Source organism: Falco biarmicus, chromosome 1 (assembly GCF_023638135.1).
Source record: "Falco biarmicus isolate bFalBia1 chromosome 1, bFalBia1.pri, whole genome shotgun sequence".
NCBI classification, from domain to species: domain Eukaryota; kingdom Metazoa; phylum Chordata; class Aves; order Falconiformes; family Falconidae; genus Falco; species Falco biarmicus.
In genome coordinates, this window is record NC_079288.1 from 32,589,012 (window position 1) to 32,603,448 (window position 14,437).

A 14,437-nucleotide genomic window follows, 5' to 3' on the forward strand; every position below is an offset into this window, starting at 1 on the left:
GTGGTACTGGGTGTGCTATATATCATCTATAAGTGTTTTATTTTTTTTGACTGCTTGCCTGACTGAATCATGTCGTACTATACTATGCTGTCAAGTACCTTCTAATAGATTTGCTTTTGATTGCATCAGAAGTCTGTCTCAAATCCTCTGCTGATGGAGCCTTTCATGTTCATGAATCTTCTTAAGTGAGTTGCAGTCTCCTGGATGAATTATATAAAAATATAAGTAATTGGACAAATAGAGATCTATCTGAATATGTCTTTCTCCTGTCAGTTTATAAAGTTGCACCTGATAGATGATCAACATTCTGTGAAAATTTTGCATATTGAATCCAAGGAACACTTAATGTGAACCTTGATTTTATTATAGGTTAGTTCTTCACTGAAGTATTATTAAATTATAGTCTTCTGATATTTTCATATACGTCCATGGGTTGCTCTTAAAAAAAAAGATTTTGATTTTGTCATTTTTTTTTCTTCTGTTAGCCTAAAAGACAGTGCAACAACTTAATTGTTTAAAAACAACTAAAATGCAGTAATAGAAGTATTTTGGAGGTAAAATGGCTTATCAAGACTAAAAGCTAAACTACCAGAATGTCTACCTTTTTTTTTCTTTTCTTTTTTTTTTCAAGAAAACCTCTTTGATTTGCAGTTAACTACTAGTAGTAGTTATGACATGGAGGAAAATAACTCAGCTCTGCTTCCTTATAATAGGGGTGATGCCAGTCAATACCAGCCTTTCAGGAGGCAATGACACTCTTTTAGGAATTTGAATTGATTTATAAAGCTATTCCCTGGATTCTAATCATGTAGCTCAGGTAGTCTGCTTGAGCTGACTGAACCTCAGTTCAGAAGGAATCAGCCCTCCTGAAAAGGCAGATAAAATGATTTTCAATTAGATGACAAAAAGGGAAATGCCCTCCTCCATAGTTTGTATGTGTGTTTCTTTTTATTAAGGTTCTACCATCCCTTAGCAGAAGGGTCTTACTAGATTCTTCTACATATTGTTTTGGAGATAATTTGTTGTATGTTGCGTAGTGTAAAGATGATGTTAGTGTAGATGTCGTTGTATGAAGCGTGTTTATTTTGATAAGCATCTGTCTTTTAAGGATCTAAAATACGATGTTGGTGGAGGGGAGAAATTTGACTCTCTGACAGATCTAGTGGAACATTACAAGAAGAACCCTATGGTAGAAACTTTGGGCACAGTATTGCAACTCAAGCAGGTGAGTGAATGGAGAAGACACCACTAAGCTTTGTTACCTTTAGAATATATTGTTGAAGTGCAGGATTTTCTGTATGTTCTGAGAGACATGAGGTTTTTTTCTTCCATAACGCAAAAATGAAGAACTAAACTTCATGGAACCGGATGAAGAAGTCAGTCATTTAAATGGGAACAATTTCTTATGTGCCTGTGAAGGGACAGACTCTTGTGTCTCTGATGCGTGCAGAATTTCTCGGTTTCATTGTGGTCCATAGGGACTGCAGGACTAGTCCAGATATGAGACAACTTAATGTATCGAAGACCAACCCTGAGATTTCATCTTAAAGCATTTGTTCCCTGCCCCCTTCCTGTCTACTCTCACTGCCCTTCATTGTATGAATTATAAAGTTTTGCAGTCCAAATACATGCCTGGATCCTAGAATTTGTGTTTTAGCTGTCTTCTCACAGTTGTCACTTGTTATACCTTTGTTTAATATTTGTATCTTTCTTAGCCTCTGAATACTACCCGTATTAATGCTGCAGAGATTGAAAGCAGAGTGCGAGAGCTAAGCAAGCTAGCAGAGACTACGGATAAAGTCAAGCAGGGCTTCTGGGAAGAATTTGAGGTACTTCATTACTTTCCAAGTGTTATGGTATTAAATCTCTACACTACAAAGAAGTTAGGTTTGTTTCTGCCTTCCTGGCGTTTTCTTATCTCCTCCTCCATTGCTTCAGATCCCTGTTCTTGCTCCCATCTCCTGTGTCAGGTACAGTGTGTGTTAAAATTTTACTAGTTCCACTCTTGTGGATTGAAATATTTACCTTTTTTCCTGATTCTGATAGGTAATTAAGTTCTTTAGTGCTATTCATTCAGTACATAGCACAATCCCTCCTGAATATCCTCCCCATCGTGAGAGCACCTTACTACTCTTATCTGGCCCACCAGGATGATTAATTGGGTTTGTTCCCATGTTCCTTGTCTTCACATGGACAGAAAGAGGTCTGTAGGCTGGATTAACATTTCTGGAGGCCAAGGACCAATTCCTAGCCTACATGACTCTTGGTGACCCAAGTACCAGTCCAGTAGTGGTATCTGATGCAGTTGGAATATGTCAGATGCATTGTGCTTATGAAGGGAATTGCCCATGGTTTTTTCATTCGCACTGCTGTGTTTTAGGAGGTTGGGTACCACTGCTTTAAGGAAACGTCAGTGTGATTTCTCTGTCTGTAAATGCTCTTGCCCTTGAGTTTGTGGCTTTTTGATAGCCATTTTTTTGGATCTTAAAATGATTGTGAGGCTGTAGCAGTAGCAAACTCTGAGATAAAGCAACATTGCTTCATTATATGTATTCATACATTATATGTATTCCCTGGACTCCTGGAGATTTATTTTTGTTTTGTTTCATTGTTTCATTTCTGCCTGCAGCCAAAATTCCATGTCCCTCCCAGAAAGTAGCATTGCCTTTCCTTCTGTCTTGCCTGTGCACCTCTGGTGTGTGTAACATAGCTGTGCTGGCCCAGCTCTCCCCTTCTTTGAAATCCTAACAATTTCAGGGAACTACTTATGCTTGAAAGAGCATATGGCTGAAACTGTTAATTTCTCAAGTAGAGCAAATCATGAGTGTTAGAACTAACACATTCCAAACTACTTGCATCTAGCCTGGGTCCTAACCCGTCTCTGACAACTGGGGTTGCTTAACAGCTGCATGCATGTGATGGCCATAGCCAAAAGTTTGGAAGTTGTCTTAAATAGAATGGGCTGGTTTATATACCACACAGGTGTAAGAAAACCACAGTGGAGTCGGGAATGCCACCAGCAGATGGCAACAGGAAACTGGAAAGTCCTGATCTTTGACAGAGACTGATTTGGGCTGTGTAAGGCTATTTTGAGAAACTTCTTGAGTAGTGACAGATTTTCAAGCAGTTGTTCTTGAAGAAACTCCTTTTTTTGATCAGACCTATACATTAGCTAAATGTACTGTCCAGTCTGCTCTGTGATTATTGTCAGGAGGAGAAAAAGGAATCCATGAAAAGTAAAAGACTCTTACCAAAGAGGTAACGTGTTTCACTACAAATGTAGGTGTAATATAAGAAGGTGAGGTCATGTCAGTGGGGAAATCATAAAATGAGGACTAAGCTTTCTCCTTTTTCTTCGCCTGGGCCCGGTGTGGGGGGACAGTCCTTGATGCTGGACTGCTGAATGGTCCAAACCCCACCTGGAAGGGGAGGCAAGTCAGCAAAGGTTACTCTGGCCATTGCTGAGGATTTGGGACTCTGTTTTACCTTAACTGTAGAGCGGTGGATCCCTTGGGGAGCAGTTCTCATCTGTTGCTTGTGAACCTTGCTTGGAGGTAAACTGGCCCCAACCTTTGAATCGTTTTTCTTGCGGAATTCCACATGTGAACTTTGGCGTGGGGCCTGAAGGGTCAGGAGCAATAGCCACACCTACTCTAATGGCTGGGACATGCGTATGGGAATGAACTGCTTTTGGCAAAGACTAATTAGTGGTGTGCTTTATCATTAACATGACACAGTCATGTGGATGGTAGATATGAGGGTGGTGAGGTACCATCACAGGCTGCCCAGAGAAGCTGTGGGTGCCCCATCCCTGGAAGCATTCAAGGCCAGGCTGGCCAGGGCTTTGAGCAGCCTGGTCTATTGGAAGGTGTCCCTGCCCGTGGCAAGGGGGTTGGAATAGATGATCTTTAAGGTCCCTTCCAACCCAACCCATTCTGTGATTGTGCCTGTCATCACTGTGTGGTTTGGCCTGAACATGCCTTTGCAAGTGAGCCAAGCCAAAGGTGTCTGTTGGCTTCCCTGGAGACTCTAAGCATACTTTACTTTTATTCAGAGGGCATGAAAAGGAAAAAGTGTGCCCTGTTGGCTTGCTCTTCTTGTAATTGGTGCTGGCTTACTAGAAGCTATGTGAATTAAATCTTTTTGGTTTTTATTGAGGGAAGCACTCTTGTGTGGTGCATTTTAGGAATGGATTGTTGATCTGTCAAAATACACCTAAGCTATTGCTTGACCCTTATGATGTCTTTTCTGACCTCTGGTCTTTTGAATGAATTTGTCTTGTAATGGGTTTATCGGTTGGCCTTCAGAAGCAAGGTGTTTTCCTGTCTTGTGACTTCCCTGAAGAGTATTTGCTAGCAAGCCAGAAGTCTTGCAGAAAAAGTAAATGTAAGAAATGAAAGCTTGTACTTGTGAAACATTCCATTTCTCTTTCCCCTTTACTGCTGTTAGTGAGGTCAGTGCTAAAACTTATTTTTTTGCACTGTGTTTTTTGGAAATGAAATAATCTTGTAGCAGTTTTAGTGTCATGCTTTTTCATTCAGCTCAGGTAAGCTATAGCTGTCAGCCTTGGTGGCAGGGGACAAACTCCAGGTTGTCTGTGGATCTCTGCCTGTGCTGTTTTATGATTTGGCAGTCCAGATGGTAGTTATAAATTACTTGTCTGCAGGCATATTTAAGAATGTACCTCTTGTCCCATGAACTAGTAGACAGACATGTTGACAGTCCTTGTAATGTTTTTGCTTCTGAAAAATGGCTCTTTGGTGAGCTTAATGCTTGGATGTTGTTGTGAAATTGAGGACTATGTTTCAGATTTATTGTTACACTGTGTACATCCCTTAATGGGCTTGTTAGAAGTCGCTGCTGCTCATGGATCTCTCCTCAGGGATGCTCAAAGCAATAATAATTAACTATGAAAGCGAAGATGTGTTTGAAGCTATGGTTTCCACACACTTAATTGTTTCCATTTTTTAACCTGCTAGAAAAGTTTAGCTTTCAGTTCTTTTGCTTGGCGTCTCACTTGGCTGAAACTCAAAAGTGTTAATATTAGGTAAGGGTGCTCTGTGATAATGGCACTTGAAAGTCTTGCAGCGTGGCAAGAGGTGAACCTAGTGCAAAGCCCAGTTTCACCCATTGCTGGTACTCACAAGCAATGTTTTATGGGGATGTGCTTTCTGTCTTTCGCTTCACAAGCATGAAACCTTGCAGCTCTCCTGTATTGCTTTTGTTCTTTGGTTTCCCTGCCGGGATGAGCCTTATTGACCAAGGTCGCTAAGTGAGGCAGTAACAATAGCAGACTTAAAAAGAAGTGCGCAAGTGTCTGACCTGCCCAAGCTTTAAAGGAAAAAGCAATCTCTGCAAGAGTATTAAAGGTGGTAATACCTCAGCTTCCAAAACCTGAGTGTTCCTTTTAGTCAGGCCAATACTGCTTTGGGGATTAAAACTTGGAACAACAACATCATGGAGATTCTCGTCCTCCAGCTTCTTTGCAAGTAGGGAGATTTGTTACTAAGCAGCATGGCTGTGAAGTATGGAATTGCTGTTTTCCCTGTCATATTGTGAACCAGATGCAGAGAAATTAGTTCCTTGCCAACAGGAGAAGTCCCCACACAGATGTATTGTTTCTGCACTAGGATGGTTTATGGATAACCCTGTTTGTAGTTACCTAATGCCCCCCCTCCTCCCCCAACAGTGTAATATGAGGAGGTCTGTGCAAAATCTTGTACTGGTTTAGTGAAGTGGTCATGTGTTGGTAGGAGACAGTAATTGGAGCACCTAAAAAGTGGTACGTGGCAGTGGTGGTGGGTTGTACATGGGCATTTTTCCTGTCTCATCCATATCTTTGAAAAAACTGTAGCATTCCCATGTGGACTTTTGTTTTTGGGGAACAGACAGTAATATCTTCCTAATATTCTGCTTCTAACTGCTGAAGGGCTTTTCACCGTGCTTGATATTTAAATACAGTTGCTTCTGTTGATGTGCTTTGGGTTTTCTGTATGCTCCTTCCTCCTCTTTGGTTGTTTTGAGTTGATCTGGCTGCAGCTTGCAAGGATTTGCTCATGTGGCATTGATGTAACACAGCCTTCGTAATCTGACTTGTTTCGGGGGCTTTCTAGTGGTGTTACTACAGGCTCGCTGTAGCTGAAGGAGAGGAAGAAGGCTGGTAAGGCCTGGAGGAATCCGGTACAGCTCAGGTAGAGAAGCACTGGATCACAAAGTGCTTTACTCCTTTGCAGGTTGGCAATGTTTTAAATGCATTAGTTATTAATCTGTATTGGTGCTAATGCCCTTTCAGTCGTTTACCAGCTTGATTCAGTGAAAAGGAGAAATGCAGTAGTACTCCTAACTTTTATGCTTGGTGAGAAAGACGTAAGTGTATTTGGACAAGCTCTTTAGAATGCTGCTTGTGGTGTTTGGTTTATTTAGGGTGCCTTTTAAGATGGATGGATTTCTGCAGCCAAAATTTTGTTGTGGTCCTTTGTTACCAGTTTCCTTGCAGTGTTTTACAGCTGAAAGCTTTGAGGGAGCAGCTTGGGTCTGCTTGGTCAGAACAGTATCATGAAGGCTTGCCGGTTATAGTTTGGTTTAAAGAAGCTTTGAATTCATAGGTGTTTATTAGGTGGAAAATAGTTTGCCTTGTCACTCACTCTCCAGTGTTTCATAATATACCTTGGAAGCAATGCTGTACGAAGTCTGAATGCAGAAATCCAGTACCTCTCTCTCTGACTCTCTGGAATTATAATCGAGTATTATCCTTTTTGTGGGAAAGGATTGCTATAATGATGGTAAAACAGTCCATACTGCTTTTATTAAGACTAGTTGTTTGTGCTGTTTTCATTTAGACTTTACAGCAGCAAGAATGCAAACTTCTCTATAGTCGTAAAGAAGGTCAGCGTCAGGAAAACAAAAACAAAAATAGATACAAAAACATTTTACCCTGTAAGTATTGATTTCTTTCATTATAATGTAAGTCTGCTGCTTCGCTCTGCTTTATTTTCTTAGCTTGTAAATACAGGGTTAATTAAGCACCACCCTGCTTTTTCTTCTCTTTACTGATAATTCCCCCTCTTATGTTGTCAGTATTAGCCCATGCAATTTCCAATTTGTGTTCGAACATATGCACTTTGTAGATACCAATATTTCAATTCCCAAATACTGTTTTTATCTTCATCTCCATTTAAAAGTGTCAAATCCCGAAACTTATTCAGCAAACTGGAATGCTTAACTTTAAGAGGATTAATTTGTGGTACAAAACTGCGTGGTACAAATCCAGGGGCCATTTGCCTTGATTAGTGCTTGACTGTCCATGCACTCATGAATTACTAGGAGGCATGAACACTTATTTTGATCTAGCTTGTTATGAATTGGCCGCTTGTTTTAAGAAATGGCAAACAAGGAAAGGTTAAATATTCTAGCCACTAATTTATGAAGTTTGATAACTTAATAGCTTCTGGTAGCAGTAAGAAATGGTCCTGTCTGTGGGATATTTAAAAATAGCTGTGTGTTCATAACTGTAGGATTCAAGTGCTTAACATTCATATATGTTCTTCCAGTTGACCATACCAGAGTTGTTCTACATGATGGTGATCCAAATGAACCTGTTTCAGACTATATCAATGCTAATATTATTATGGTGAGTATACTCCTACCTATAGGAGCCTTGTTGGCACAGCCCATGTCTACTTTTCAACACACTTACCTAAATCCAGGTTAGTCTTGTAAGGGTTTGTCACCATTTGTTAATTTTTTTCTTCTCCAGCCTGAGTTTGAAACCAAGTGCAACAACTCAAAGCCAAAAAAAAGCTACATTGCTACTCAAGGTTGCCTGCAGAATACAGTGAATGACTTTTGGAGGATGGTGTTCCAGGAGAATTCTCGAGTTATTGTTATGACAACAAAAGAAGTTGAAAGAGGAAAGGTAAAAACAGACCCTCAAACTGGCCTTGGGAAAGGTCATGACATTTGAATGCAAGTAAGGACTAAATTGACTTGGTTATATTGATTTATATGCTGAAATCTGGTGTGCCACAACTGTCTTTGGAGACCTGGAAGGTGCTGAGTGTCCTTTTTTATTGGTGCCTGTGGGAATTGAGGGTGTACTTTCAAAAGACATCAGATGTCCCTTTTTTAAGGGCTGACTGATTAAATTTTAGCTACTGAATGTGAATCCGTGTATCTTAAAATTACTCAGGGTATGAGGCACTGGAATGTGAGGTACAGCCAAACAGGCATTCTGCGTATTTTAAGGGGTAAACTCTCTGTTTCTTCAACAAAAGTATTGCCATTTATTTTAGTTTACCAAGCCTGTATAGACTTTACTGGAAAAGTATAATTGTGGGACTTTATAAGAATGAATGTAGATGATATTGCTTCTTACCTAAAAATGACAATATCATGTGAAAGTTGTTGCCCCAGATTCATCTTATTTGAATCACATTTACTAGACTATTAGAATGCTATTCTGTCTTCTGACTTTACTTTTTGTGCTTGAATTTGGTAACATTCTTATGTGCTGAGCCAGTGATTATGGCTGAAACTGTACCTGGTTAGGAATCCCCCAGCCAGGTGTGATTTAGCACTTTTATTCCTGAAGTCAGGTCCTTGCCTTTGACTGACTTGTTCTGTGTGAACACAGCTGCCTGTTCAGCCTCAGTGATCTGCAACTCCCTTGTGAACTGCTCTGGCAGTATCTAATGCTCTGAAAGACGAAATTTTGTATCCCAAGATACAAAGGATCTTGTAATTTTGTAAAGAGGAAATGGTCTATCCCAAGAACCTCCATTTTACCTTTTAAGTACGGAGATTTTATCTTATTCACTGTCTTCTGGCAAATCTGAGGCTATTACTTTGTTACTGGGTTCTAATGACACATGGCAGGAAAGAATAGGAAATAGTTGAATACCGATATTCTGGCAATGGTCACATGCTGCTTTCTGTGTATAGTATAGTTTTATCTTTGGAATGTGTTGTTTCTGATCTTTTTTCTGTTTGGTAAAATAAATTTCTCTTTTTCCACATGCCATTGTCCACCTTTTTCATTTATCTGATGATCTGTTTCTGACTGGAAAGCTGTTATCTTGTTAGATGAGCATCACTTTTGAAAAAAATTGAATTGAAAGTATAATATTTTTCTGCAGGTGACAGATAATTGCAGGGGTTCCTTACCACTGCCACAAAAATAGAGGCTTTGTGAACAGTACTGCAGACAAATAGCAGTAGATTTTATGGGCTTCTCTTCCTAATGTAGGTGTCAAAGCTGTCACTGGTGGTGTTTGTAGAAACGATTAGACTCTGTCTTGTGGATTTTTTTAGGCTTTGTAAACTTCTGCCCATTCACCAACCTTATAAAGGGCCATGATTTGTGTTCCCTTCCTAACAATGCATTGAAGGAGGGAGAAGCTGCCTCTTTCCAGTGACTTTCCTTTTAGATCTTTCTCTTGGAAGAAGAGAAATAAAATCTGGGGTTATTTTGGAAGAGTTGAATTGAATACACCTCCTTTTTGGTTTTTTCCTTCTTTTTTTATAATAACCTTCTGAATGGGCTGTGCTCCTCTGCAGTTTCTCCACGATTCTTTCTAAATTTTGCTAAGCCTGTTTTCTGTGCTCTGGCTGTATAGAACATCTTAAGGTCTGATTACTTAATCAGTGCTGCACACATTAATTTTTTTTCCTATTTGTTTTGGTTTTATTTTTGGTTTTTTGTTGTTTTCTTGAGATGCCTATTTCACTTCTTCAAGAATTGCAAATAACAGTAGTCCTGATATAAAATAAAAGCTTTTTATCTCAGGCCAAGATGCTTTCAGATCTCCAGGAAGGAGAGAAACCTCTGCATCAGAAATGACTTCCAGAGCACATTGCCTAAGGAAGTGAGGAACTAGAAACATCTTGGATTTGCATAGAGTTCTGAATATGCTTCAGCATGCACTGTAGAAGCAGCAAATACTTAGAATTAAAATAGTGGTGTTTTGGAGGCAGTCCATCAAGCCAATAATATATGCATCCCCTCTATCAGATTAAAGCTTATTTTAATATCATGTGTTACTGTTCAGACCTGCCATACCAACTGCTGTTATGTTCAGAATTCTGTATTGAAACTGCAAGTTATGTTGACATATACCAAGATCAGTTTAGCTTCTACCCTTTTGGAGATGACAGGGAAAGAAGGGCAAAAGTAACGGGAAAGCATCTTGTTGCCTAAGTAGGCTGGAAAGCATGTGTTCAATCATCTCTTACTCTGTTTTGTGTTGGCAGAAGGAACTTCCTTGTTGCTGTTTTGTCATAAATATGCAGCAGTAACTGCAAATAGGAAATGTTTCTCTGTAGTACTTGGTGTTTGGTCTGCATTTGTTATTGCTGGAAGGTGCACCTGTATACCCACTATAATTTCTCATTTGATACTGGGTGGACCTGTATCGTATTCACGGGCTGACAGGAGCTGCTCTTTCCTGAACTGTCGCAAGAACAAAATCAAAGTAGTAATAGGTGAATCTTTTCCTCAGTGGATGGAATATATCCCATCTAAGATAAGCTTAAGAGAGAAGTAGCTCACCTAAAGCTCTGTGTTTCAGAAGCTATAGACACACAAGGCTTCAATCCTCTGCCACCGGGAGCGATTCTTTGTTGCTTTGGTGATTGAATTGAGAGCTGTGTTAGCCCTTTCTGCTCTACGTGATGAAAAAGCAAGCATCTAGGTTTCATTTCTGCTAAAAATGCCTTACACCTTTGACTTGTATTTATTTTGCAGCCAGTTGTGTTTTGGTAGTAGAATAGCCTGTAAGTCTACAGCATTCCACTGGAAATTCTCAGTATTTTGAAAGTATTTGGGTGGAGGTACAAGCAACAGTGTTTTAATCTCTGGGATTTGAAGCTATCAAGGCAAAGCAGTTACTAAGATGATCGTGAAAGCTGCTGAAAGGAGAGATTGCCTGTACTTGTTTGTCTGAAATCACCCAGTGTTTGTTGTGGGGAAGAGAAACTTCCCCCTAAAACATGTTACCTTGTCAGCTAGCTGTCCAGTTGGCGCTTGTGATTGTCCTCCATGTATTCAGGAATGAAAGCTTCAGAAATGTTTGTTAATCAGTTTACTAACCAGACTTTCTTCTTACTGATTTGCTCCATTTTAAAAATGTTGTTTATTTATTTGTTTTAAATCTTGCAGAGTAAGTGTGTCAAGTATTGGCCTGATGAATATTCCCTGAAGGAGTATGGTGTTATGCGTGTTAGGAATGTTAAGGAGAGCGCAGCACATGATTACACACTAAGAGAACTTAAGCTTTCTAAAGTTGGGCAGGTAAGTATGTTAGTAACTTTGCTTTTAATTTAGGTTGCAGATCACAAAAAATGTGCAGAAATAGACTGTTTCTTTGCAGTCAATAAAAGGACTAAGAGATTAATAAATTGAGCCCTGTCTCTTTCTTTGAAGCCTCAGATTCAGTTCCATACATCTTTCTCTTTGTCCTTGGGATAATTGAAGATCCTTATACCTAAGGACTTTTTGGCAGAAGATGCACAGCTGCGGGGCTTTGAGGAAATCTGGAAAGAGGGACAATGCTTTTAAGTAATGACACTTAAGTCTAGTTAGGCATTTGCTCCCTTTCATGGAGATGGTAGCACAAGAAGAAAATGGTTATGTGTGGTTCCAGTATGCAGAAAGAATACCTAAGAGAAGGAATACAAAGGATGAGGAGGGAAACAGTTAACTAGTGTGGAAATAGCATTTTCTTGTTAAGAACCAGTTTGGATCAGGGTGCAAAATGAGTTGTGTAAGAAGCAAGTAATCAGGATGTATTAGATTAGTATGTCCATGGGATGGAACTGAGTGGAAAGAAGTGTGTGAGTGCCACTAGGTATTGATGATGAGTATGACAGATGAAAGTCCCTTGTTGTTGGTCACCCCCAGACGGGACTTTGCTATGGCTTCTAAAGCTGAAGATGGGAATGTTCTTGGAAACAACTGCATGAGAAAGAGGGAGCTGAGGAAGCAGGTGGTGTGATTGACCTGTCAGGCCAGGAAGAACTCTTTAACTTGTTTCCTTCTTTATAAGAGTTGTGGTGCTGTGGATACTGAGCAGCAGGTTGGATATGCCACCTTCTGATTGGATTCAACTTTGCCACATAAGTGCTTTTAGCTGAATTTTGATCTGAAGGATTTTGTTTTCATGTGTTGGCATCTTCCTTCCAGGGGAACACAGAGAGAACAGTCTGGCAATATCACTTCAGAACTTGGCCTGATCATGGAGTTCCAAGTGACCCTGGTGGTGTACTAGACTTCCTAGAGGAGGTGCACCATAAGCAGGAGAGCATTTCTGATGCAGGACCAGTTGTGGTCCACTGCAGGTATGGTGATGCACTATGCCTCTCCTGCTACTACTGTCTGTACTTGTGGAGTTCTGTTGGATCCCTTTTGGCTTGGTTTGTTGGGTTGTTTTTTGTGGTGGGGGGAGCTGAAAACTTTAAAAGATGACAGCTTTCCCTGAGAACTACTCAGACTTGGATTTGTCAAGATGTTTGTGCTTTCTGTTTTGCCAAAGGTTATACCTAGATAGGTGTGAAACGGTTATGTTCAAAGCAGGCTTTCTTGAGTACGCATGTCTTTATGAATAAGAATTTCTGATGCTGTATGAGAAGGTGGTACTTCTTTAGTACTTCTATGAGAAGGTGTGTGAGAAGGCTTGGCTAGATACATTTCAGGTGTAGGATCATGGAAATTATAGTATCCCATCCCACCTCCTGTGAGTAGTCTCCCCTTGGTCTTGACTTATAAATGAGATGCATTTTGTAACATTTATAAATGGTAGATCTGACCTTGTAGTTTGATTTTTTTTTTTTTTCTTATTCAAGGACATTAATAAATGCTGAGGTACAGAATTGCTGTTATGACTTTGTCTCTTCCATGTTAAGTTGAATAGGTCTCTAGTTACTTTTGACTGTGTAGCTTGGTTTAACTGGATATAATTTGGAAGTTTAATGTCTCTTGATGTTAGACTCATACTTGGACTGCTGCTTTGGTGTCTGTTCAGAAAGAAAAAAGCGATTAACTTTTTTTCCCCCTTTTTACAGTGCTGGGATTGGGCGAACAGGAACTTTCATTGTGATTGATATTCTTATTGACATAATCAGAGAAAAAGGTAGGTTCCCCCCACTTTTATTTTCCTGTGGGATGTTGACAGATTCATCATGGTAAAACAACGGGAGTGTTGGCAGAATAGAGAGATTCTAGTGATGCTACAAACTAGGTGTGTATGTTTGGCATAGAAGGGACTCTCTCATTCCTCCTAACTTAGCTGTAATCAAAGTGCTGAAACCCTGCTCCAGTTCAGCATAATGAACACCTTCAACTGAGGATTAGCCAGGAGTCTGATAATATTTTTCTTATTATTATTTATTTTTCTATTTTTCTTTCGAAATCATTAATGTGTGTGGCTGTTGAAGTACTCATGCATGCTGAATTCGAGTAACTTGTTTTCAGTGTTGTGTTTATGCATAAACTGCCATAAACACTAACTCAGCACGTATGTTGAGCTAGGTTGCATTTTAAAGTGGTCTTGAAAGAGTGGAAGTGATGCAGTTTTCTCCTCCAGGACAGCTTTCCATGTTACGCTACAGTTCTACAGATCTGGGTATTAGTAGTCAAGGATGAATTCTCAGTGTTAAATGTTAGCAATCTCGCTTATTGCAAGATGATTCAACTACACTGTGTTTTGCTGGAATATGAGACCAATCTCTCCTCCAAAGACAGTTTATTTTACTGTTCTTAACATTGTGGTGATTCTCCCTAGGTGTGGACTGTGATATTGATGTTCCAAAGACCATTCAGATGGTGAGATCACAGCGGTCAGGAATGGTTCAGACAGAAGCACAGTATAGATTTATTTACATGGCAGTACAGCACTACATTGAAACGCTACAGCGCAGAATTGAAGAGGAGCAGGTATATTTGTCCTAAGTATAAAATGTTACATAGGAACACGTTATCATTTGAACATAGAGCAGAGTTGCTCATTTGCTGCCTGTGACTTTTGGAGGCATGATTGCTGATTGTATAACCAATGCATCGTGAAGAGGCTGGGTCTGTAACCTTTTAACCCTCTTCAGAGAAGTTAGCCCGTGTTTCAAATCATTATGCTTATGAGTTACTTGAACTATCAGGTAGAATTAGAAAACTGTAAAATACCAGCAGTGTGTTTGGCTGCTGGCAGCATAAGAAAATCAGCAGTTCGAGAGCCTTCTGCATATGGCTGTATCTAGTGCTGGTTTACTTCCCATGAAAGTTCTTGCATGTATGGGTTCCCGTCCTTCCTGTCCCCCAGTCCCTGCATCCCAGATCTCAAATTTCTTTCATATTATCTGGTTTTCTGTGCAAGAAGAATAAAAGATAAGACACTCTTAATTAGTGCAGAACCTTGTACTCCATTGTTTTAAAGACATTTCAAATCTGTTT

At 39.8% G+C, this 14,437-nt stretch overlaps 1 protein-coding gene across 3 annotated transcripts in view; it reads left to right on the forward strand.

Annotated features, from left to right (window-relative positions):
• PTPN11 (protein tyrosine phosphatase non-receptor type 11) overlaps positions 1–14,437 on the forward strand; it is a 30,743-nt gene that overhangs the window by 8,172 nt on the left and 8,134 nt on the right. For all 3 annotated transcript variants that reach the window (XM_056330115.1, XM_056330093.1, XM_056330104.1), the window contains 9 exons: positions 1,109–1,225; positions 1,716–1,829; positions 6,840–6,936; positions 7,551–7,630; positions 7,757–7,915; positions 11,156–11,287; positions 12,179–12,333; positions 13,057–13,124; positions 13,776–13,927. In XM_056330115.1, the coding sequence (XP_056186090.1) occupies positions 1,109–1,225; positions 1,716–1,829; positions 6,840–6,936; positions 7,551–7,630; positions 7,757–7,915; positions 11,156–11,287; positions 12,179–12,333; positions 13,057–13,124; positions 13,776–13,927 (1,074 nt within the window). The remainder of the gene's footprint in view (positions 1–1,108; positions 1,226–1,715; positions 1,830–6,839; positions 6,937–7,550; positions 7,631–7,756; positions 7,916–11,155; positions 11,288–12,178; positions 12,334–13,056; positions 13,125–13,775; positions 13,928–14,437) is intronic.